Source organism: Trachemys scripta, chromosome 11 (genome assembly GCF_013100865.1).
Source record: "Trachemys scripta elegans isolate TJP31775 chromosome 11, CAS_Tse_1.0, whole genome shotgun sequence".
Lineage (NCBI taxonomy): Eukaryota > Metazoa > Chordata > Testudines > Emydidae > Trachemys > Trachemys scripta.
The window spans coordinates 41,776,014-41,801,860 of record NC_048308.1 but is presented as its reverse complement, the minus strand read 5'-3'; the positions used below and the strand labels follow the sequence as shown (position 1 = coordinate 41,801,860).

Below are 25,847 nucleotides of genomic sequence, written 5' to 3'. Positions count from 1 at the left end.
AAAAGATCTTATTCTGACCCTGATCTGCAATGGAATAGGATAAAACTAGAGATAGATTCTGAGCAACAAAGTTGGAATCCTGATATGAATTTCTCCAAAAATTGGGGAGTTCAGACATGGGGTTTGGCACATCTATAAACAGAAAATAAATAAGGATTAAAACCATTGTTACTTGATTGTATTTAAATTGGATAATTATTTAACTATCCTCTCGAGAATCTCTCAGATCTAGTTTCTTTGTTTCCTGTAGGTAGCAATTGTAACTATTCACTATAAGAGTGCCATCTATAAAAGTGTTTTGGTATGTTTGTGGCCAAATTAAGAGGCTATATAATTTATTTATGTGTATTGCTGTAGCATTCAAATGCTCCATTCAGGACCAGAGTCTCATTGCACTTTGACCTATACAAAGACACAGGACAACATGGCTTGTTACATGTATGCAGGTTTTTTGATCACACAGTTACTTAAAACATACTAGATTAGCTTTCTGCATTGTTTTTAATGTGGGATAATATTTTATGGAACTAGCACCCAAAAGTACTTTGTCAGTCTTCCAGTCCCTGTTCAATACTGAGAGGGATGACAAACATGGCATGTATGGTTTTGCATACCATCATAGTTATTGTATGTTTGTCAATCGTGGTTCACTTAAGGCCAAATCTTGGTCCAGTTTCAAGACTCCAAGTAAGAGTGAGATTTGGCCCATATTATGTCAAGAGATTACTCATTTTAGCTTGAGAAACAGGTCAGGTGTTATATTTGGAGAGCCTCACGGAAAGCAGGCTATTTTGAAAATACAGTTACCTAAACAGATTCTTCTCTCCGTTGCTTTTCTCATAATTATTTATCTTACAGAACAGCTTTACTGACCAGTATTCTCCAGCTAGCATGCCCTTAACTAAATACAATTATTTCTATAATGTATCTGTTTTCTAGTTTACTCCTCATCCTATTGTTTCAAACATCTAAAACAGCATTCATCTTTGTGTTGTTATTTTAAATGAATTATTTCTTTTTAGGCTTTTGTTATTTTTTGTGGCCTGGGCATCAACAACACAATAATGTATGACCAAGTGAAGAAATCTTGGGCAAAGCAATCTGTGGCTCTTGATGTAAGTATATGATCAAAGTATTCAAACACTCTCTGTAAATCATTTTTGTCATAAACATATCATACATAAAAGATCATTCTGCTGCAGAATTTATCACAGTGAACTTTGTAGTTAGAACTGTATATTTAGAAAATGAGGCTATCTGCTTAGAATTCTTGTTTCATTAGGGGAGATTATGTGGGGTACATTTATTATAATGAACCTAATCTTCAGTTTGTTTAAATTAGTGTACCTCAAAAGAATCCCCCAGTTGCAATGTACATATACCTGCTAAGTGTTGAGCTGATAATGGCATACAGTTGTGTTGTGATTCACAAAAGTAAAAAAGGATGTGGTCCCAGCTCTGAGGAGCTTACAGTCTAAATCAGACAAACCCAGGAAATGGTGAGAAAGGAGAAACAACATTTCAAAAAATAATAAAAGTAATGAGAGTCATGTTATGTTGTGAATGAAGCCTATATATTCCCATCCTGTGAGGAGAGAAATAAATAGCACCAAAGTAGCGGTCACCTGTAAGAAGTAAGGTGAAAAAAAGTGAATTTTGAGCAGGGATTTGAAAGAAGAGAGTGAAAATCCTTGAGGCACTGGAAAAGGGAGGTTAAGTATACACATGGGGTGGAGGGGTGGGGGGAAATGTCAGGATTTCTTTGTTTTACTTCCAGTCCATAGTTGGATCAGAAGAGTGTAGTTACTGAAAATTTGTAGAACCTGATATACAAATTCTTGATAAACTACCCAATTGTGGGTAGTTTTTTATTTTTAAACTTATTGTATGTAATGAAAAAGGCAGAGCAACTGGGGAAAATTCTGAAGGGAAGAGCTGAGGTATCATATATATCATTAGTACTTTTAGCTTCATGAGGCGAAATCTGTAGAAATCTTTCTTTCACAGTTATATCCATTATTTATTATTATTATTGGAATAAAGTGAGGGCCTGCCAGAGCTGAGGTCTGGTACTTCAAGAAAACCACATTTTCTCTACTAAAGATCAAGGCTAGATAATGAAAGCTCTTTCTAGTTCTGCTACTTGACCCTGGTCTACACTACAGGGTTAGGTCAAATTTAGCTGTGTTAGGTCGATTTATAATGAATGTGTCTACACAAGCAACCCCATTCTGTCGACCTAAAGGGCTCTTAAAATCGACTTCTGTACTACTCCCCGGCAAGGGGAGTAGCGCTAAAATTGCTGGATCGAATTTGGGGTAGTGCGGACGCAAATTGATGTTATTGGCCTCCGGGAGCTATCCCAGAGTGCCCCAATGTGACCGCTCTGGACAGCACATTCAACTCCGATGCACTAGCCAGGTACACAGGAAAAGCCCTGGGAACTTCTGAATTTCATGTCCTGTTTGGTCAGTGTGGCGAGCTCACCAACACAGGTGACCATGCAGTACCCCCAGAATCGCAAACGAGCTCCAGCATGGAGTGAACGGGAGACACTGGATCTGATTGCTGTATGGGGAGAAGATTCTGTGCAGGCAGAACTCCGATCAAAAAGAAGAAATGCTAATATATATGCCAAAATTGCACAGGGCATAATGGACAGAGGCTACAACAGGGACACACAGCAGTGCCGTGTGAAAGTCAAAGAGCTCAGGCAAGCCTACCAAAAGACAAAGGAGGCAAATGTTCGCTCTGGGTCAGAGCCCCATATATGCTGCTTCTATGATCAGCTGCATGGCATTCTAGAGGGGGACCCAACCACTACCCAGGGGCGGCTCTGTGTATTTTGCCGCCCCACACACGGCAGCCAGGCGGCTTTCGGCAGCATGCCTGTGGGAGGTCCGCCGGTCCCATGCCTTCGGCGTACCCGCCGCCGAATTGCCGCCAAAACCTCAGGACCAGCGGACTTCCTGCAGGCAGCCTGACTGCCGCCCTCACGGCGACCGGCAGGCCGCCCCCAGCAGCTTGCCACCCCAGGCATGCATTTGGTGCGCTGGTGCCTGGAGCCATCCCTGCCACTACCTCACCACTGTCCGTGGACACCTGCAAGGGGGGAGTCTCACGCAACATGGAGGAGGATTTTGTGGTTGAGGAAGAGGAGGAGGAGGAGAATGCGCAGCAGGCAAGTGGTGAATCCATTCTCCCTGGCAGCCACAACCTTTTCATCACCCTGGAGCCAATACCCTCCCAAGGTGGGATCCCCAACCCTAAAGGCGGAGAAGGCACCTCTGGTGAGTGCACATTTGTAACTACATTACAGGGTTTAAAAGCAATAGTGTTTAATGTTTGATTTGCCCTGAAGACTTGGGATGCATTCGCGGCCAGTACAGCTACTGGAAAAGTCTGTTAACGTGTCTGGTGATGGAGCGGGAATCCTCCAGGGACATCTCCATGAAGCTCTCCTGGAGGTACTCTGAAAGGCTTTGCAGAAAGTTTCTGGGGAGGGCTGCCTTATTTCATCCTCCATGGTAGGACACTTTACCACACCACGCCAGTAGCGAGTAGTCTGGAATCATTGCAGCACAAAGCATGGCAGCAAATGGTCCTGGGTTTTGGTCGCATTCAAGCAACATTCGGCCTATATCTTTCTGTGTTAGCCTCAGGAGAGTGATATCATTCATGGTCTCCTGGTAGAAATAGAGGAATTTTTGTAAGGGAACATTAAAAGGACTCCATTCATGCTGGGCTGTTTGCACTCGGTTAAAAGGGATCATCCCTGAGAATAGCCACGCGGCGGAGGGAGGGGTGAAGGGATCATCCCAAATAGCCACGCGGAGGCATGGGGGGAGGTGTGTGCTGCACATCCACCCGAAAACCACAGCCCCTCCGTTTAAATGGCAAACCCAACCGGCATTGCTTGCTATGGGAAAGGAGGGCGCTGCAGTTTGAAAACATTCCCACATGTTATGAAGGCAAACCCATGTACCCTTTGGCTTACCATGGCTGCCTTGGAAACCGAATTCTGTTGCCCAGCTGTGTGTGATGTGTCACCATACCGGCAGGCGCTCAATATAAAAGGCAAAATGCGATCTTGTACCTAAAGCACATGTGCTGTCTGCTGTGAATTGCTTGATTCACTGTGAAAGAATCTCCCTTTTGTTCTCAGAAATGTATCATCTTAAATTTTACTCTCCCTTTTTATCCCCCCGCAGGTGCAAATGTTTCTATGCTCCCCCTATCATCTCCGTCCCTGAGATTATCGCAGATTAGAAGGCGAAAAAAACCACACTTGTGATGACATGTTTTCCGAGCTCATGCAGTCCTCCCGCACTGATAGGGCACAGCTGAATGCATGGAGGCAGTCAGTGGCAGAGTCCAGGAAAGCATTAAGTGAGTGCGATGAGAAGAGGCAAGATGCAATGCTTAGGCTAATGGGGGAGCAAACGGACATGCTCAGGTGTCTGGTGGAGCTGCAGGAAAGCCAACAAGAGCACAGTCCGCTGCTGCATCCACTGTACAACCGCCTGCCCTCCTCCCCAAGTTCCATATTCTCCTCACCTAGATGCCCAAAAACGCTTCGGGGAGAGGCTCTGGGCACCCAACCACTCCACTGCAGAGGATGGCCCAAGCAACAGAAGGCTGTCATTCAAACAGTTTTGATTTGTAGTGTGGCTACAATAAGCAATGTGGCCTTGTCCTTCCCTCCTTCCCCGTTCCACCCTACCCCACCCAGGCTACCTTATCAGTTATCTCCCTTTTTTTTTTTTAATTAATAAAGAAACAATGCATGGTTTCAAAACAATAGTGACTTTATTTCCTTTGCCAGCTGTGATCGAAGGGGAGAGGGTGGTTGGCTTACAGGGAATTAAAATTAACAAAGGGGGCGGGTTTGCATCAAGGAGAAACACACACAACTGTCACACCGTAGCCTGGCCAGTCATGAAACTGGTTTTCAAAGCCTCTCTGATGTGCAGCACGCCTACCTGAGCTCTTCTAATCACCCTGGTGTCTGGCTGTTCAAAATTGGCAGCCAGGCGATTAGCCTCAACCTCCCACCCCACCATCAACATCTCCCCCTTACTCTCACAGATATTATGGAGCACACAGCAAGCAGTAATAACAATGGGAATATTGGTTGCGCTGCGGTCTAACCTAGTCAGCAAACAGCGCCAGCGAGCTTTTAAACATCCAAAGGCACATTCTACCACCATTCTGCACTTGCTCAGCCAATAGTTGAACTGCTCCTTACTACTGTCCAGGGTGCCTGTGTATGGCTTCATGAGCCATGGGAGCAAGGGGTAGGCTGGGTCTCCAAGGATAACTATTGGCTTTTCAACATCCCCAACAGTAATTTTCTGGTCTGGGAAGTAATTCCCTTCTTGCAGCTGCTCAGACAGCCCGGAGTTCCTAAAGATGCAAGCGCCATGCACCTTTCCCGGCCATCCCACGTTGATGTCAGTGAAACGTCCCTTGTGATTCACCAGTGCTTGCAGCACCATTGAGAAGTACCCCTTGCGGTTTATGTACTGGTTGGCAAGGTGGTCCGGTGCCAAGATAGGGATATGTGTTCAGTCTATCGCCCCACCACAGTTAGAGAAAGCCATCCACTATGACCTGCACATTTCCCAGAGTCACTACCCTTGATAGCAGAAGTGATTGCATTGGCTTCTTGAATCACAGCAGTTCCCACAGTAGATTTGCCCACTCCAAATTGATTCCCATCTGACCGGTAGCAGTCAGGCGTTGCAAGCTTCCACAGGGCTATCGCCACTCGCTTCTCAACTGTCAGGGCAGGTCTCATTTTGGTATTCCTGCACTTCACGGAGGGGGAAAGCAACTCACAGAGTTCCAGGAAAGTGGCCTTACGCATGCGAAAGTTTCACAGCCACTGGGAATCATCCCATACCTGCAACACTATGCGGTCCCACCAGTCTGTGCTTATTTTCCAGGCCCAGAATCAGCGTTCCACTGTATCAACCAGCCCCACTGCAGCCATGATGTCCCAATTGCCACATCCCAAGCTTTCAGGAATGTCCTTGTCCATGTCCTCCTCACAATCATCCTCATGCTGCTGTCTCTTAGTCAGATTCTGCACGTACTACAGTATAATGTGAGAGATGTTTACAATGCTCGCAACAGCAGTGGTGAGCTGAGCGGGCTCCATGCTTGCCGTGCTATGGCGTCTGCATGGGTAACCAAGGAAAAAAGGCGCAAAATGATTGTCTGCAGTTGCTTTCACGGAGGGAAGGGAGACTGACGACATGTACCCAAAACCATCCGTGACAATGTTTTTGCTCCATCAGGCATTGGGAGCTTAACCCATAATTCCAATGGACAGCGGAGACTGCGGGAACTCTGGGATAGCTTCCCACAGTGTACCACTCCATGAGTCGATGCTAGCCACAGTAGTAAGGACGCAATCTGCCGACTTAATGAGCTTAGTGGGGACATACACAATCGACTGTATAAAATCGATTTCTAAAAATAGACTTCTATAAAATCGACCTAATTTCATAGTGTAGACATACCCTTTGATTCCAATACTGCATGTTACAGTATCTCATAACACAATGGCCTTAACCAGTGAGGGGGCCAGAACGCTACTACAGAGCTTTGCAAGTTGCAGACCAGTCAACCTAAAATTGTGGAAAAGGTGTCTCTTTCTTTTCTTGTCCATTACTTTTCATAAAAAGACACTCTTATGGAAAAGTCCTTAAGGCTACCTCTAAACTACAGGCTTGGGGTGTGATTCCCAGTTTGTGTACACATACTCATGCTAGGTTGAGAGCTTGCATGAGGATGAATAGCAGGGGCAGTGATAGGTGGCGGCATAGCATAGCCATGCCAAGTACCTACCCTATTTCCAGGCACATTTGTATTCGGTCCTTGCCCAGCTAATCTGTATTGCTGCTGCTTGTGCTACTGTGGCTACATTGCCATTTACACTTGTACTAGCTTAATGAGACCTAGTATGAACATGTATACGCAAGCTGGGAATCACACCCCTAGCTCACAGTGTAGACATAGCCTTAGAATGATGAAGGATAAAACCATCCAGGGTCTGTAGAAATTAATCTAAAGTCTATAGCATTTCAAAAAATTATATCCTCTTTGTAATCTTTTTAGAAACATTCTGTGGAATTCTGTAGCAGAATACAATTCTTTATTAAATTCTATACGATGGTTAAACCCCAACTCCCCACAAAAAAACCACTGTTGAAGATTACCATTCTCTATTAAATTCTGTATATTTTAAGAGTAGGGCTGTCAATTAATCACAGTTAACTCACACGATTAATTCAAAAAAATTAATTGCGATTAAAAAAATTAATCATGATTAATTGCAGTTAAAGAATAGAATACCAATTGAAATTTATAAAATATTTTTGGATGTTTTTCTACATTTTCAAATATATTGATTTCTATTACAACTCAGAATACAAAGTGTACGGTGCTCACTTTATATTATTTTTTATTACAAATATTTGCACTGTAAAAATGGTAAAAGAAATAGTATTTTTAAGTTCACCTCATACAAGTATTGTAGTGCAATCTCTTTATCGAGAAAGTGTAAGTTACAAATGTAGAATTTTTTTGTTACATAACTGCACTCAAAAACAAAAACGATATAAAACTTTAGAGCCTACAAGTCCACTCCGTCCTACTTCTTGTTCAGCCAATTGCTCAGACAAACAAGTTTGGTTACAATTTGCAGGAGATAATGCTGCCTGCTTCTTGTTTACAATGTCACCTGAAAGTGAAAACAGGCATTCGCATGGCACTTTTGTATCCGGTGTCAGAAGATATTCACATGCCAGATGTGCTAAAGATTCATATGTCCCTTCATGCTTCAACCACCATTATAGAGGACATGCATCCATGCTGATGACGGGTTCTGCTCGATAATGATCGAAAGCAGAGTGGACCCACGCATGTTCATTTTCATCATCTGAGTCAGATGCGACCAGCAGAAGGTTGATTTTCTTTTTGGTGGTTCGGGTTTTTTACAGTGCAAAAATTTGTAATCAAAATAAATATAAAGTGAGCACTGTACACTTTGTATTCTGTGTTGTAATTTAAATCAATACATTTGAAAATGTAGGAAACATCAAAAAATATTTAAATAAATGGTATTCTATTATTGTTTAACAGTGCAATTAATCATGGGATTAATCACGATTAATTTTTTTAATTGCGTGATTAATCACAATTATTTTTTTAATCACTTGACAGCCCTATTTAAGAGTAATTATGTAAAAAGTCTACCTCTAACTGCTCACATTGGTTTCTTTCACAAAGAAACAAAGCTTTGAATCTGGTCATATAGATGTCCTCTGCTGCTGCTAAGGCTGTGAATGCAGTGGTGGGGTAGCTGTGTGTCTATTTGACATTCAGAATGACAGCACTATAAATGAGAATTATTTTTTTTAAATGTTCCTGGAGTTTTTAAGACACTTCTTCAAAATTGGATGATATAGTTATGATATAATCAGAGGCCTATATAGTTTTTCTAGCAAAATGTAGATCTGATTCAATTACAGCTATGAAATAGAAAGAACTCGTTTCACGAGGGTGTAATGAATTTTTGTCCTGTCCATTAAATATAATTTATAATATATGTACCTAGTATAGTCTTACAAATTAAAGGCTTTACAGGCTTGCTTTTTACAGATGATGTCATGCTGAGGTTCCGTCCCCCTACATTTTCAAAGTGGTGTACAGAAGTTTTAGGCATGAAACTCTCACTAAAGTCAAAAAAATCACACTTCTTTGAAAAAATAAGTCTTTTAAAAGGGTTTTAGTTACTATACTGCAAAACAGGGTCTTTAAAATTCCTAGATTTACTGTTTTATTAGAGAAATGGGTGAGAAGTTGAGGATCAAATAAGTTTGTGAAAGTGGTATAAATCATCAAATTAAGTTTGCCAGGGAAAACTGGATTTTTTTTAATGTGTCTTACACATAAGACACACACACACACACACACATATATATTTATAAAAATACACCCAAATTATACATGAAGATAATATTTTTCTTGGGTTTCAAGAAATCTGTAATCCACTTGAACTTCTCATTCTTGGTTCACACAACTACCAGTAGCCCTTGTTAAAAATACAATGTATTTATTACCTTTATGATTTCCACTCTTTCTTCTTATGTGACTCTACGATAGCTTAGTTCCACATTTTTTTAATGGTCACGTGCAAACTCCCCATAGTATTTGATGGTCATATTTTTTGTCAGGAGAAAAGTAATTTCCCCTAGATTTGCAGTAATGTCTTGGATTTCCACACATGACCTCAACTTCATGATGATGTGGATTCTCAATGTACTTATCCCTTGAATGGCCAAATCCACTAGATTTATATAACACGCACAAATGTGGGATAGCTCATTAAGAATAGCAGAAGGGAACTTGATCTGAATTAAGTCATAAACTCCTGAACTCTTATGAAAATGGCAAAAGCTATTTTTTGTCCTGGAGATATTATCTGTGTCACTGTGGTCTCAGTCCACAGCACAATCCAAAGCATTTAAGTGTGTGCTTAATGTTAAATCCTTTGAAGCCAATGGGAGTATTTACATGATTAAATTTGAGCATATGCTGAAGTACTTTTTTGGATCAACACCTATGTTTGTATAAAGACTTAAGATTTAAGAGGCACAGTGTAAACCCTCTTTCTTTAGGGCTGTTGTGGGACTCAATAGTCTTTACAATTATAATCATTATTAACTATTTGCAAGACCTCACAAACCCCAACTTTTTCACATAAAATCACATCTTGAATTGAATTCCCTTCCATGAGAAGAAAATCAAATTATGGTAAATATTAAACTGAGCAGGTACAAAGCAAGGAAGATTTAGATGGGAAATGGCTATTGGTTATTTTATCTAAGAAAACAGAATTGCTTAGTTGTAAAATACAACTACTTTCTTGGACATTCTATAAAGATTAATCACCATGTGGTGTGGATGTTGATTATAGGTATGATGAATGGCTATCATATTTCAATGAACAGTTATTCTTTCTTTAAATGAGAAACTACCCATGAAAGTACCTGGCTGAGATGAGTGCAAAAAATACAGAACCAAAATAACTCTCTATTGAGGGACAAAGAATCCTTTTCTCAACAATGGAAATACTTTGTTAATATTTATATATGTTTACTGATCTAGCTAGATCTGCAATAACTGAGTGGCATTTCAAATTGACATTATAACCAGATTTAAGAGAAGTCTGTTTGATACAGACTACCGGTATATTGGGATTTGTAGATACTGCTTTTTTTTATGAAGCTCTCATAACACTGGCTAAGAAATAGAAAACAAAAGATGGAATAAATGGTTAGTTTTCAATACGGCAAAAGATCAACAATGGAATGCCTTAAGCTTTCCTTCTAGGATAAGTGTGGTTGGGGGCTTGACTTGTTGACACTGAAGATCCCTTCCAGTCCTATGTGCCTAGTATATTTATTAAAGATATAGGAAAGGGAGTGAACAGCAGGATAGAAAAGTTTGCAGATAAAAAAATTAGTTTGGAATAATCAAGACTAGACAAGAGAGAAAATTCAGAAGGAATTAACAAATCTAGCTAAATGAGCAGCACTATGACAGAAGAAATTCAATGTTTACCATTACAAGCTAATACACTTCAGAAGGAATAATTTGAACTGATCATTCATATGGCTGGATTTTAAATTAACAGTAACCAGTCGGGAAAGAGACCTGGGCACTGTTGTAGACAACTAAATTAAAAGCTCTGCTAAATGTGCTGCAGTAGCCCAAAAAGCTAATAAAATGTTAGGTTGCATAATGAATAGGTTAAAAAAAATCCCAAAATATTATGACAAAATGTAATGCCCTCACTTAGAATTGTGTACACCAGGGGCAGGCAAACTTTTTGGCCCGAGGGCCACATCGGGTTTCATAAATTGTATGGAGGGCCGGTTAGGGGAGGGGGTTGTGGGCTGGCCCCCACCTCCTATCTGCCCCTCCCCCCGGGACTCCTGCCCCATCCAACCCTCCCTGTTCCCTGACAGCCCCCCAGGACCCATGCCCCATCCACACACACCCGCTCCCTGTCCCCTGACTGCCCCCGGGCCCCTACCCCCCATCCAACCCCTGCTCTCATTCGTGACGGCCCCCCCCAGAACCCCTGCCCCATCCAACCATCCCTTCTCCCTGTCCCTTGACTGCCCCCAGAACCCCTGCTCCGAATGCCCCCTGCAGCCCCATCCAACCCTGCCCTTCTTCCTGACTGCCCCTCCCAGGACCCTTGCACTCATTCAACCCCTTGTTCCCCCCATGACCGCCCTGACCCCATCCACACCCACACCCCCTGAACTCCCCTGACCTCTATCCAAACCCCCTGCCCCCTTACCGTGCTGCCTGGAACACTGGTGGCTGGTGGCGCTACGGCTATGCCACCGCTGCCACCATGCAGCATAGAGCATCGGGTCAGGCCGGGCTCTGCAGCTGCACTGCCCCAGGAGCTCACAGCCCCGCCTCCCAGAGCATTGCGCCGGCGGCGGAGCGAGCGAGCTGAGGCTGCGGGGGAGAGGGGACAGCAGGGGAGGGGCCAGGGGCTAGCCTCCCAGGCCAGGAGCTCAGGGGCCGGGCAGGACAGTCCCACGGGCCGTAGTTTGCCCACTTCTGGGGTACACAGTTCTGGTCACCTTTTCTGGAAAGAGATATAATGGAAATGAAAGGGCTTCAGAGACAGGCAATCTAAGTTATTAGAAATATGGAGAGACTAATAGGATAAGACCCAAAAAATTGATACTGTTTGGAGCTGAGGGTTATAATATAAGCTAAGAACAGGATAAAGGGAATAGAGCCGGTACTTTGGGTGCTGCTATTTACCTTTTCTCATAAGGCAACAGCAGGACATTCAATAAATACTAAAGAGCAAAAAATGTAAAACTGCTATAAAGAAATACATTTTACTCAACTCCCAATTAACGGATGGAACTCAATGTTACAGGCCAAGAGATTAAGAGGGTTCGAAAAATAGAGTAGACATTTATATGGATAATAAAAATACCTACAATTTATATTAAATGCATACAACCATTTTTTAAAATAACGGATATTATCCTGAGTGCTTCATAACATAAACCAACCAGCCACCAGCGGTGTGGGTTTGGAAGAAACTTCCTCTGTGGGAATGCATAGATGCTGCAGAGTTGTCCTGTGTGCCTGCTCCACAGTTGCACATCCTATGCAGAGTGGAACTTAGGTGGTTCCATGCACAGAGAGCCTTCTGCAGCTTCTGGATTGTTGGGTGAATATTTCCCTTAGATAAGGATACATTTTACTCCAGGTATGTATATTCATATTCATATATGTCTCAACGCTGTGGCCCATCCCTTACATACCAGCTGCTATTTCTGGAAGTACTCATTTCTAGAGCACCATATTTAAGGGAATGACAGCTATAGGCTAGAAATGATAATTAGCTAGCAGTGAGATGCCTTTAGAAAGGACATAAGCTCAACAGTTTCATGAGTATCATTACTTCGAAATCAAAGTACAAATAAACATGGACTTTTTCTCTTTTAATTGCAGGATTTCAAGAGAACTATAATTATGCCTTTAATATTACACTACTTACACTTACTGTGTATGGGTTTCCGATAAAATTATCTGGAATGTAAATGCGAGATGTATACCTGAGAACCTGCAATTAGTTATCTATGTCGTAATTCATAGCTAACTGATGCTGCATAAATATTAATAAAACTTGTTTTTAAAGCAATTTATTAGACAGCATCAAGGAACCCTCTAATTTCTACTTATCCACTGTGAAAAACTGATTTTTTTTCTTTTGTTCTGCATCAGGTGCTGTCCTACCATGCAACATGTTCAAAGGCAGAAGTTGACAAATTTAAGGTAAGGACTTACATTTCCATTTAGCGTACAAAGCAACTGTAAGATAAAATGAATGTAGGTCAGATAAGAAGAAAAACAAAAAGTCAGTTTTACTTTTATATTCAAAATAGACACAGAGGCCGTTTGTACAAACTGTTAATGGATGAGTGAGCATAGCTCCAAAAGACTAATGGTTAAGATAAGTAGTCACAACTTCAGAATCTGCAGTATCTGACAGTACTTCTAAACCTTTTGAGATTCTCGTATTACTCGATGGGTAAGAGAAATAAGGTATTTTCTGTGCCAACTTCCATTTTCTTTAGTACAGCCAACACATTTAAATAATGGTATATTGAGAGTGAGGAGGCAACTAATAATTGTGTGTGCATGCTGAATCCTGCAAGATTATCAGGACTTAATTTTTTAAGAAGGGACTGTGACCGATTCGGTCACAGAGACCCCCCTTGGGACTAACACTTGACGTGCTGAGATTACCTCTGAGCCCGTTTTCCCTGCCAGTTTGGGACTACGGAACCCTGCCTTGTTGAGCCAGACATGGTAGCTTGCTGCAGCACAGACTAGGTCTGGTCCACGCCCCAAAGCTGCAGACTTTAACTAAAAACTGCTCAGTAGGTCTTCTATCTCAAACATGCAGACACCCAGTTCCCAATGGGATCCAAACCCCAAATAAATCCGTTTTACTTTGTATAAAGCTTATACAGGGTAAACTCATAAATTGTCTGCCCTCTATAACACTGAGAGAGAGATATGCACAGTTGTTTGCTCCTCCAGGTATTAATCACTTACTCTGGGTTCATTAATAAACAAAAGTGATTTTATTAAGTATAAAATATAGGATTTAAGTGGTTCCAGAGCAAAATAAGTCACCAAGCAAAATAAAGCAAAAACACGCAAGTCTAAGCCTAATACATTAAGAAACTGTTTACAGGTAAAATCTCACCCTCGGAAATGTTCCAAAAAGCTTCTTTCTAGACTGGGCCCGATCCTTTCCCCTGGTACAGTCCTTGTTAGTTCCAGCCAGGGCCGACGAGAGGGCGGGTGGCGGGGAGCCGGTACAAATTACTGGGGCCCGTGGTCCGGAAGCGGGCCCGGGTACCGGCTTCCCCCCCTCTCGTTGGCCCTGTTTAACTGGTCCGCCCTTGCTGGAGGGCCCGAAAAAATTCCGGGCCCAGCTTCCCCAGCTTCCCCTCCCCTCCCCCCCCGTCAGCCCTGTTTAGCTGGTCCACTCTTGCTGGGGGGCCCGAAAAAATTTTTTCACCGGCTCCCAAACCCGCTCTCAGCGGCCCTGCCAGACATCTTAGGTGGAAACTAGGGGTTTTCTCATGACTGGAAACCTCCTTTGTTCTGTTCCACCCCCTTTTATAGCTTTGGCACAAGGCTGGAATCTTTTGTCTCTCTGGGTCCCCACGCTGCGTTCTAAATTGAGAAGTATCAGATAAAAGATGGATTCCAATCTCAGGTGACATGCTCACATGTCACTGTAAGACCTCATTCTTCATTACCCATGGGCTGGTGCGCACACACACACACACACACACACACACACGCACTTGCAGGTAAATAAACCCATTCACAACCAATTGTCCTAGTCAATGGGAGCCATCAAGATTCTGAGCTGCCCTTAATGGCCCACACTTTGAATAATTACAAAAAGACCTCAGAGTTATACTTCATATTTCTAGCTTCAGACACAAGAATGATACATACATACAAATAGGAGGAATACATTCAGTATGTTATAACCTTTGTTATATCTTACAAGAAAACTTTTGCATAAAGCATATTCCAGTTACATCATATTCACACTCATAAGTATATTTCCATAAAACATATGGAGTGCAACGTCACAGGGACTACTCTTTAGTTTCTGTCAACACTCCATGTGTGCAAATAGCTGCCTTTGACTGACTGCCATTATTTGTCTTCTGGAGAGCTTTTCAAGTTATAAATGACACTTCTGGGAGAATACATATTGTCTCCTCTCCTATACACAGTGGATATCAAGCTGATGGGAAGGTTAGATGTGGGCTGTAACACTCAGCTCTGTCTCCATTGCTCCTGACCTGGCTACAACAATGTAATGAATCAGTATCTATTAATTTGGGGCATGGCTAGCTGACTGCAACTTAATCTGGACAACAGTGAGATGATCTAGGTTGTTTGGGGAAGCAGCAGAAGAGTTGGAAAAAATGAGATCTGTGCCTGCATTGATTGACGATGTGGAACTGCCACTTCTAATTCAGTTGTGTATGTTCATTTTGCTATTAAATGCTTAGGCAGCAGTTGTGGCCTAGAATGCTGTTTGCATCTGTGTCTGATTAAAAGAATGCAACATTTTCTTTCACGTGTGTACCTTGCCACAGTTATCCACACCTTTATCACCTCAAATTTACAGTTCTGTAATGTGCTTTACATAGGAATACACCTTGAGGCCATTCACAAACTGAATCTAGTGCAGAATATTTTCACCTGCTTAAGACACTGAATTTCGTGTCAGGAGCCCCAAACACCAGTGCTCTGGGATCTGCCCTGGCTTACATTAAGTCTCTAGGTGGAATTCTAGGTGTTGCTCTTAGCCCATAAAGCTCTCAGTGGTTTGGGGCACAGGCTGACATTTTCAATCATCATCATCTTCATCAGCTGTTCCATATTAAGTGACAGGACAAGTTCAGCAATATTTATAGCCAAACCCAGCAACCACCTTCATCAGCACTGGTTTCAATGGTTTCCTTCGTACAGATCAGTGGCGTAGCCAGGTTCTAACATCGGGGAGTGAACACCTAAGAAAAGGCACCACCGACATATCAAATTACTAATTACCACTCCGCAAACCCCTCTGCCAGCTCGGGAGAGGCACCAGAGCTAAGCACTGCGAAGCTGGCCCAGCCCCTGCAGCCCCCACTCCCTGGCCCGTGCACACACTGTAGCAAAGGGATCAGCAGAGACCAGCTAGGGTGTGTGTGGAGAGTGACATCAGGGGTCCGTCTCTCCAAAGCCCCAGCCTCAAATTGCAACTTCCTGGCAGGTGAGCTCTGTAAGGGGAAAGCCCCCAAAGCGGGGCAGGCAGCCTCAGAGGCAGGGAGGCAAACTGGGAGCTTCCCCCACATGTGAAAAAAGACTCCGCATTGTCTGGAACCACCAGATTTCCGCCTTTTTTGAATTAAAAGCTCCAAAGGAGAAGCAGATTGCTCGCACCAGGCTTGCCTTCCCTGCGTGGCGCGCAGCTGGAGTCTGGGCGCAGCAGACCCAGGAGTGGGCTGGGGTCTGGGGATGACCAGCCGCTGACTTGATCCTTTGGGCTCTGCCCTTGTTCTCAGCTCAGTGCCCAGATCTACTCCAAGCCCCCACCTGGCCCCGCCCTGACTCTGCCCTCTCCCTGCCCCTATTGGACCCCTTTCCAAATCCCCGCCCCCTACCCGCCCGACCCCGCCCCCTCCCTGCCCCTATTGGACCCTTCCCCAAATCCCCACCCTGGCCCCTCCTCTTCCCCAGTGCACCGCGTTCCCCTTCCTTCCCCCCACCACAGGCTTGCCACGTGAATCAGCTGTTTCGCGGCGCAAGCGCTGGGAGCCGAGGAGAAGCAGAAAACAGTGGCATGCTCAGGGGAGGAGGCGGAGCGGAGGCGGAGGTGAGCTGGGTGGGAGGGCAGGGACCGGGGAGCTGCCCGGTGGGTGCTCAGCACCCACCAATTTTTCCCCGTGCGTGCTCCAGCCCCGGAGCACCCACAGAGTCGGCGCCTAAGGTGCCGCTTTTGGAGAATGTGCTCAGTGGGGGAGCAGCCGCTCCCCCTGCTCTCCCACTAGCTATGCTATTGGTATAGATATATTATTAGGATAGAAGACCAATGAATTATGAAGTATACTTGCCAAGGAATGCTGCTACACAGTCATAATCATATGATCGCCAAAAGCTTCAGTGGCATGATAAAATTGCCAGTGGTGGTCATAGACTGAACATCCAGCCAGGCTGCCTTACGTACCTACCTAGAGATCGATCAGGCTGGAGTGTGAGTTGCAAATAGGCTATGTCCCATTGGGATTTGCCTTGGTGATAACAACAGTCACCTGAGAGACCAGCTCTGACTCCATGTGATGCTGCTACACTTGCCGTAAATGGAGGTGCTCCAGCTGAAGCCCCCTTCTATAAATGGTGTGTGCTCTGTAAGGATTCCTTGACTACGGATCTCACTCCACAACATGATCCACCAAAGCCAGATTTAATATTTGCTGGTGGATATTCATTTGTGGGTCAAGGAGAGTGAATAATTCTTAAATATATTTTGTATTTGAATTTATATAGGGGATGTATGTTCAGACAAGGCTGGGCACATTACAAATTTTTTAAAATACACTAATAAATTTCCTCTGTCTCAGTCTTGTTTTTCTATCTTTGCCATCTTGTTTATCTTTGGCCTTATCTTTTTGTTCTTTATTTTATCTATGCCCAAAATGTTTTTTCCTTTTTATTTTTGGCTGCATAAACTTTTAAGTATTGGCTGTTACAAAGTGATAAAAATGAATAGATATACTTGAGGCTTATTTTTCCTGAGGCTATTGTCTATTATCTTATTTTTGTTGTATCACAATAAATCCAAGGGGTTGTAGTCTAGGCTGTTAAAGAGTTATTGATGAAATTCCAATTAAAATCAGCTTTAATTGTTGCAGCTGAGAATAATGCACAATGCTATAGTGGGTGCCCTTTTTAAAGAGTTACAATTCATCAGAGAAACCACATCACAAGCAAATGCCATTTCTAAGTTCCCAAAGTAACAAATGACACTTTGGTTGCTATTGCTGCTATTCCCCTATTGAGAATTCACTTCCCGCCCCCCCCCCCCCCCAAAAAAAAACTTCCTTAATTCAAAGTCTACTTAGGCTTTGCAAAAATCTCTCAGGGAAAGTAGTGGAAGCAGCTTTGGCTGGGTGGCTGGGCAGTAGAGGAGGAAAGGTACAATCTGAACATTGTAAATTAACATGATGATAGGCCATGTAACCTAATAGGACTTTTCCATATCTGATTTCTATGATTGTCTCATTGTCATATCTCCACATTATACTTAGTTTTCTACATTTTTGAAGGAATTCCACTTCTTGAATTATTGGAATGTCCCTCTTAAAAATAGCTCGTCACTGATAATAGGTCTCAAAACTGGGTTGCCTTCTTTTAAAAATGCTTACATTATTACAAGTTACTCTCTAAATAACCCAGCATTTGGGGTCATACCAAAATGTTGTTATTATTGGAGGTTCCATCTCAATAAGAAATCCAATTATATGGATCATTGCTCTTTGAAAATTCATGACACCAGCCTTTTCACTTTTTATCATTAAAAAATTGACTAAAATAATGTGAAAATACATTTACTCCACTGTTTTTGTCTACAAGCACTTAGTTTCTTAGCATACATTTCTCAAAAGGCTAGTGTGAGAGGCAGAACTCTATGAAATGTAGGCTTGGTGTAAGTGGGTACAACCCTACTGACTTCATGAAAATTCCCCCATCTACTCTGCTGTCAATGACATAAAAGAATGATAAAATGTAATTTATGTAACCCACTTTCTCATATGATGAGAGAGGAAGGTTGGTCTTTTGGCTAGGGCACTGGAGTAGACTCAGAAGATCTAGGTAGTCAGTTCTGCCACATACTTCCTATGTGGCCCTTGGACAAAAATCACAATTTCTCTGGGTGTAATTCAGGCTCCATTGAAGTGATTGGGAGCTTAGCCAATGTCTTCAATGGGCCTAGGATTTCATTCTTTTTCCCTCAGATCCCTGATTTGTAAAATTGCATAATAATGCTTCCTTCTCGCAACCTTTGTCTGTGTTGTCTATTCTGATTGTAAGCTCTTAGGGTATGTCTACACTACGAAATTAGTTCGAATTTATAGAAGCCGGTTTTATTGAAATCGGTTGTATACAGCCGATTGTGTATGTCCACACAATAAAATGCTCTAGGTGCTCTAGTCGGCAGACCGCGTCCACAGTACGAGGCTAGCGTCGACTTCCGGAGCATTGCACTATGGGTAGCTATCCCACAGCTATCCCACAGTTCCCGCAGTCTCCGCCGCCCCTTGGAATTCTGGGTTGAGATCCCAATGCCCGGATGATGCAAAACAGTGTCGCGGGCGGTTCTGGGTACATGTCGTCAGGCCCCTCCCTCCCCCGTCACAGCAACGGCAGACAATAGATTCGCGCCTTTTTATCTGGGTTACCTGGGTTACCTGTGCAGACAACATGGAGCCCGCTCAGCACAGCTGAGCTCACCGTCACCATATGTCCTCTTGGTGCCGGCAGACGTGGGACTGCATTGCTACACAGCAGCAGCTGCTAACTGCCTTTTGGCGGTAGATGGTGCAGTAGACTGGTAGCCTTCATCGGCGATCTGGGTGCTGGCAGCCGTGGGGCTTGCCTTTTGGCAGTAAATGGTGTATTATGACTGTTAGCCGGCCTATTACAAGTCGGGTCATCGCACGTTAGCAGAGTCTTCCCTGAGCAGCAGCTCGTGCAATAGGCCTGAAGACCATCGTCATACACCGCCCCGTATTTGCTGCCAAGCACCCAGAAAGATGCCGAGGGCTATCAGTCACGCTGCACCGTCGTCTTAAGATGTAAAAAAATAGATTTTCTCTGTATTCATTTGCTTCCCCCTCCCTCCGTCAAATCAACGGCCTGCTAAACCCAGGGTTTTCAGTTTAATCTTTGGGGGGGACCAGTCTGTGACAGTTGTTTGTGTCTCTCCCTGATGCACAGCCACCGTTCTTTATTTTAATTCCCTGTGCCTGTACGCCATGTCGTCACTCGGCCCCCCTCCCTCCTTCCCCTAGGCCGTCAGATACTACGTTTGCGCCACAGCTCGAGCCGAGAAGCGGTTCGCGCCTTTTCTTTGAATTCTGGGTTGAGATCCCAATGCCCGGATGATGCAAAACAGTGTCGCGGGCGGTTCTGGGTACATGTCGTCAGGCCCCTCCCCCCTCGTCACAGCAATGGCAGACAATAGATTCGCGCCTTTTTACCTGGGTTACCTGTGTAGACAACATACCACGGCAAGCATGGAGCCCGCTCAGCTCAGCTGAGCTCACCGTCACCATATGTCCTCTGGGTGCCGGCAGACGTGGGACTGCATTGCTACACAGCAGCAGCTGCTAACTGCCTTTTGGCGGTAGACGGTGTAGCATGAGTGATAGCCGTGGGGCTGGCAGCCGTAGTGCTGCATTGCACCAGCCCCTTCCAGGCGATGGTATATTATGACTGGTATCCGTCATCGTCATACTGGTATGGCTGTCAATCATGGCCACCTGGGCAGACATGCTACTGTTTTGATGATGACGGTTACCAGTCATAATATACTATTTTCTGCCAATTGCCCAATATTGTCTGCTAAGCACCCAGAAGAGGCCGAGGGCAATGCTGGGTGCTGGCGGACGTGGGGCTGGCAGACGTGGGGCTGCATTGCTACACAGCAGCAGCCCCTTGCCTTTTGGCAGATGATGGTATATTATGATTGGTACCCATCATCATCGTACTGGTATGGCTGTCACTCATGCTGCAGCGTCGGCTGCCACCTTAAGATGTAAAAAATAGATTTGTTCTGTGTTCATTTGCTTCCCCTTCCTCCGTGAAATCAACGGCCTGCTAAGCCCAGGGTTTCCAGTTTAATCTTTGGGGGGACCATTCTGTGTGATAGTTGTTTGTGTTTCTCCCTGTTCCTGTACCTGTACGCCATGTCGTCACTCGGCCCTCCCTCCCTCCCTCCCTCCCGCCCTCCTTCTCCTGGTCCATCAGATACTACTTTCGCGCCTTTTTTCTGACCAGGCGCCATAGCTAGCACTGGGATCATGGAGCCCGCTCAGATCACCGCAGCAATTATGAGCACTATGAACACCACGCGCATTGTCCTGGAGTATATGCAGAGCCAGAACATGCCAAGGCGAAACCCGGACCAGGCGAGGAGGCGATTGCAGCGCGGCGACGAGAGTGATGAGGAAATTGACATGGACATAGACCTCTCACAAGGCACAGGCCCCAGCAATGTGGAAATCATGGTGTCACTGGGGCAGGTTGATACCATGGAACGCCGATTCTGGGCCCGGGAAACAAGCACAGACTGGTGGGATCGCATCGTGCTGCAGGTATGGGACGATTCCCAGTGGCTGCGAAACTTTCGCATGCGTAAGGGCACTTTCATGGAACTTTGTGACTTGCTTTCCCCTGCCCTGAAACGCCAGGATACCAAGATGAGAGCAGCCCTCACAGTTGAGAAGCGAGTGGCGATAGCCCTGTGGAAGCTTGCAACGCCAGACAGCTACCGGTCAGTCGGGAATCAATTTGGAGTGGGCAAATCTACGGTGGGGGCTGCTGTGATCCAATTTGCCAGGGCAATGAAAGACCTGGTGATAGCAAGGGTAGTGACTCTGGGCAACGTGCAGTCAATAGTGGATGGTTTTGCTGAAATGGGATTCCCAAACTGTGGCGGGGCCATAGATGGAACCCATATCCCTATCTTGTCACCGGAGCACCAAGCCACCGACTACGTAAACCGCAAGGGGTACTTTTCAATGCTGCTGCAAGCCCTGGTGGATCACAAGGGACGTTTCACCAACATCAACGTGGGATGGCCGGGAAAGGTACATGATGCTCGCGTCTTCAGGAACTCTGCTCTGTTTCGAAAGCTGGAGGAAGGGACTTTCTTCCCGGACCAGAAAGTGACCATTGGGGATGTTGAAATGCCTATCGTGATCCTTGGGGACCCAGCCTACCCCTTAATGCCATGGCTCATGAAGCCATACACAGGCAGCCTGGACAGTAGTCAGGACCTGTTCAACTACAGGCTGAGCAAGTGCCGAATGGTGGTGGAATGTGCATTTGGACGTTTAAAAGCGCGCTGGCGCAGCTTACTGACTCGCTCAGACCTCAGCGAAAAGAATATCCCCATTGTTATTGCTGCTTGCTGTGCGCTCCACAATATCTGTGAGAGTAAGGGGGAGACCTTTATGGCGGGGTGGGAGGTTGAGGCAACTCGCCTGGCCGCTGATTACGCGCAGCCAGACACCGGGGCGGTTAGAGGAGCACAGCAGGGCGCGGTGCGCATCAGAGAAGCTTTGAAAACGAGTTTTGTGACTGGCCAGGCTACTGTGTGAAACTTCTGTTTGTTTCTCCTTGATGAACCCTCCAACCCCCCCCCCCGACCCGGTTCACTCTACTTCCCTGTAAACCAACCACCCCACCCCACCCCACCCTCCCCTCCCCTCCCGCTTGCAGAGGCAATAAAGTCATTGTTTTTTCACATTCATGCATTCTTTATTAGTTCCTTACAGAGGTAGGGGGATAATTGCCAAGGTAGCTGGGATGGGTGGGGGAGGAGGGATGGAAAAGGACACACTGCATTTTAAAACTTTAACTCTTATTGAAGGCCAGCCTTCTGATGCTTGGGCGATCATCTGGGGTGGAGTGACTGGGTGGACGGAGGCCCCCCCACCGTGTTCTTGGGCGTCTGGGTGAGGAGGCTATGGAACTTGGGGAGGAGGGCTGTTGGTTACACAGGGGCTGTAGCGGCGGTCTCTGCTCCTGCTGCCTTTCCTGCAACTCAACCATACGCTCGAGCATATCACTTTGATGCTCCAGCAGACGGAGCATTGCCTCTTGCCGTCTGTCTGCAAGCTGACGCCACCTATCGTCTTCAGCCCGCCACTTGCTCTGTTCTTCCCGCGATTCAGCCCACCACCTCTCCCTTCTCCTCCACCAGCTGCAAATGTTTCTCCTTCGCAGAGGCTCGTGAACATTAGAAAGAGAAAACGTAAGACGAGGAACGAGATGTTCACGGAGCTGCAGATGTCCGCCCAGGCTGATAGAGCACAGCAGAATGCGTGGAGGCAGTCAATGTCGGAGATGAGAAAAGCCCAATATGAACGAGAGGAGAGGTGGTTAAAAAAGACACATTTTAGGGAACAATGGGTACACTCTTTCATTACAAGGTCGCATATTTCGGCTTGCAGGCAGCCATCGTAGGCCACAGTGTTTTGGCTTTTTTAACCTTCTTAACATGCGGGAAAGGTTGCAAACAGCAGCGCATTTCCCATATCAAGGATGAATTGGGTTGTCCATTTAAAATGGGGTTTCAATGTAAAAGGAGGGGGCTGCGGTTTCCCGGTTAACATGCGGCACAAACACAAGTAAACCACCCCCCCACACACACACACGATTCTCTGGGATGATCACTTCACCCCTCCCCCCCACCGCGTGGTTAACAGCGGGGAACATTTCTGGTCAGACGAGCAGGAACGGGCGCCTCTGAATGTCCCCCTTAATAAAATCACCCCATTTCAACCAGGAGAGCTTTCTGGAGATGTCCCTGGAGGATTTCCGCTCCATCCCCATACACGTTAACAGACTTGCTTGCTTTTTTTTTGTAATGTTTACAAATATTTACAAAGTTACACTCACCAGAGGTCTCCTGTGTGCCCTGAGGGTCTTGGGTGAGTTCGGGGATTACTGGTTCCAGGTCCAGGGTCACAAACATATCCTGGCTGTTGGGGAAACCGGTTTCTCCGCTTCCTTGCTGCTGTGAGCTACCTACAGTACCTCCATCGTCATCTTCCTCGTTCCCCGAACCGTCTTCCCTGTGTGTTTCTCCAGTGAGAGAGTCATAGCACACGGTTGGGGTAGTGGTGGCTGCACCCCCTAGGATCGCATGCAGCTCCGCGTAGTAGCGGCAAGTTTGCGGCTCTGCCCCGGACCTTCCGTTTGCTTCTCTGGCTTTGTGGTAGGCTTGCCGTAGCTCCTTAATTTTCACGCGGCACTGCTGTGTGTCCCTGTTATGGCCTCGGTCCTTCATGGCCTTGGAGATCTTTTCTAATACTTTTCCATTTCTTTTACTGCTACGGAGTTCAGCTATCACTGCTTCATCTCCCCATATGGCGAGCAGATCTCGTACCTCCCGTTCGGTCCATGCTGGAGCTCTTTTGCGATCCTGGGAGGACTCCATGACGGTTACCTGTGCTGATGAGCTCTGCGTGGTCACCTGTGCTCTCCACGCTGGGCAAACAGGAAATGAAATTCAAACCTTCGCGGGTCTTTTCCTGTCTACCTGGTCAGTGCATCTGAGTTGAGAGCGCTGTCCAGAGCGGTCACAATGAAGCACTGTGGGATAGCTCCCGGAGGCCAATAACATCGAATTCCGTCCACACTACCCCAATTCCGACCCGCAAAGGCCGGTTTTATCGCTAATCCCCTCGTCGGAGGTGGTGTAAAGAAACCGGTTTAAAGGGCCCTTTAAGTCGAAAGAAAGGGCCTCGTTGTGTGGACGTGTCCAGGCTTAATTCGGTTTAACGCTGCTAAAGTCGACCTAAACCCGTAGTGTAGACCAGGCCTTAGTGTGGCAGGCTTACAGTGCTTACTTCAGTAGGGCTGTGATCTCAGTTAACAACAAATGAAACGTTAGGGCCCAAAGCTGCATTTCTTGCCAATTTAAAAAAGTCATTGTAATCAATGAGAGTTTGGGGTTGGGACCCTTTTTCAGTTTCTGTAGTTACAGAACAACAAGTGGATTTTAGATGGGGGAGGGAATTAGGGAAATTGACACCACTAGAGCTACTAATTAAAGACAATCAAGACTAACAGTATTAGGTTTCCCACCATTGTTCCCATAATTGGGATGTGTACAGTACTCCTATCTTCCATTTGAAAATGGATGTTGCTTCTGTGAATGATGTACAAAAGTAAAAGAATAGCACAAGTAACAGACATATAAACATAATATTATACTATGGTCTACAGCTGAAGAAATAGTTTCAAATAAATAATGCACTAGACAAATTTAATCTTTTCCTATTCACAGAATATCCATGAACAGATCCTCTCAAATTTATCTACTACTCAAAATTATTCAACATTTTTTGTAATGTTCATTTAAACTCTGATGGCTTGCTATTTGGATCTCTGTTGCTTAGTTTGGACTGGTCACACAAATCATATTGTATTATTTCTATTCTCTGACTTGAACAGCATAGGTTCTTATAGGCAGATTTTTGCTGCAACTGCTTTGTTTCCAGGAAGCAAATTTAAAATTAGCCTTCTGTAAACATTTGTGAGCATGAGGTTAAAATGTGCTTTCCAGAAGTATTCTTGCACCTAAAACTCAATCATATGAATGTTCACAGGAATTGAAGACAAGAGTGATAAATACATAGATGAAGCAAGTTCCTTAAAAATACAAACGATCATTTCTCCAATTTTTGGAGAAATCACCCAGTTATACTATGGAGGCAAATCTCCTCTCCTGTGTTTCAGGATTATTTTACTTGAGTTAATGAAGGTCATGGGCCTGATTCACCACTATATTTCTCCTGATTTACATCTGTGTAATTCCATTACAAACAAAATCAGTTACATCAGCATAAAACTGGAGTCACTGTGGTGGAGCATGCCCCATATCTACATTAATTCATTTTCTTTAATTTATTGGGAAACTAGGACTATTTGTGTCTTTAAAAGCTGTGTGCCAAGTCAGAATGGAAGTTAAAGTACTCGGTTGTCTCTTCGATTTAAAATTAGGCCAACATCTCTAATTTCCATACTCCCATTATCAGTGTTTGGCTAAAATCATTTGTAATATTATTGAACAGAAAAGCCTCAGTTAACCGAATATAGGCTAAACAGAGTTTGGTTATGTCCTATAGAGTTGTATTATACTGCCTGGCTGGCGTCTTCTCATTGGGATCTAGATTCACCAAGCCTGAAACATTGTTGTCTTTTTTCCCCAGTGCTATCTGGATTTAGAAATCCAGCCTTCAAGAGTAAAGAATGCAGGACTGAGCCTCAGGACTGGATATTTTTAGAAAGAAAGAGTCACTGAATTCTGAGATAGGATTAAACAAGTACTATGTATTAGATCAGTTTTAAAACTCAAATAGCAAATAAACATACCCACAAACACACCTCACCTTAAAATTCAACTA

The 25,847-nt window shown here is 44.6% G+C and overlaps 1 protein-coding gene across 1 annotated transcript in view; it reads left to right on the top strand.

The window, feature by feature from the left end:
- Positions 1 to 25,847, top strand: part of PDE11A (phosphodiesterase 11A) — a 237,067-nt gene that overhangs the window by 134,192 nt on the left and 77,028 nt on the right. Inside the window, exons 9-10 of the mRNA XM_034785945.1 lie at positions 1,023 to 1,115; positions 12,844 to 12,894. Of these exons, the coding sequence (XP_034641836.1) occupies positions 1,023 to 1,115; positions 12,844 to 12,894 (144 nt within the window). The remainder of the gene's footprint in view (positions 1 to 1,022; positions 1,116 to 12,843; positions 12,895 to 25,847) is intronic.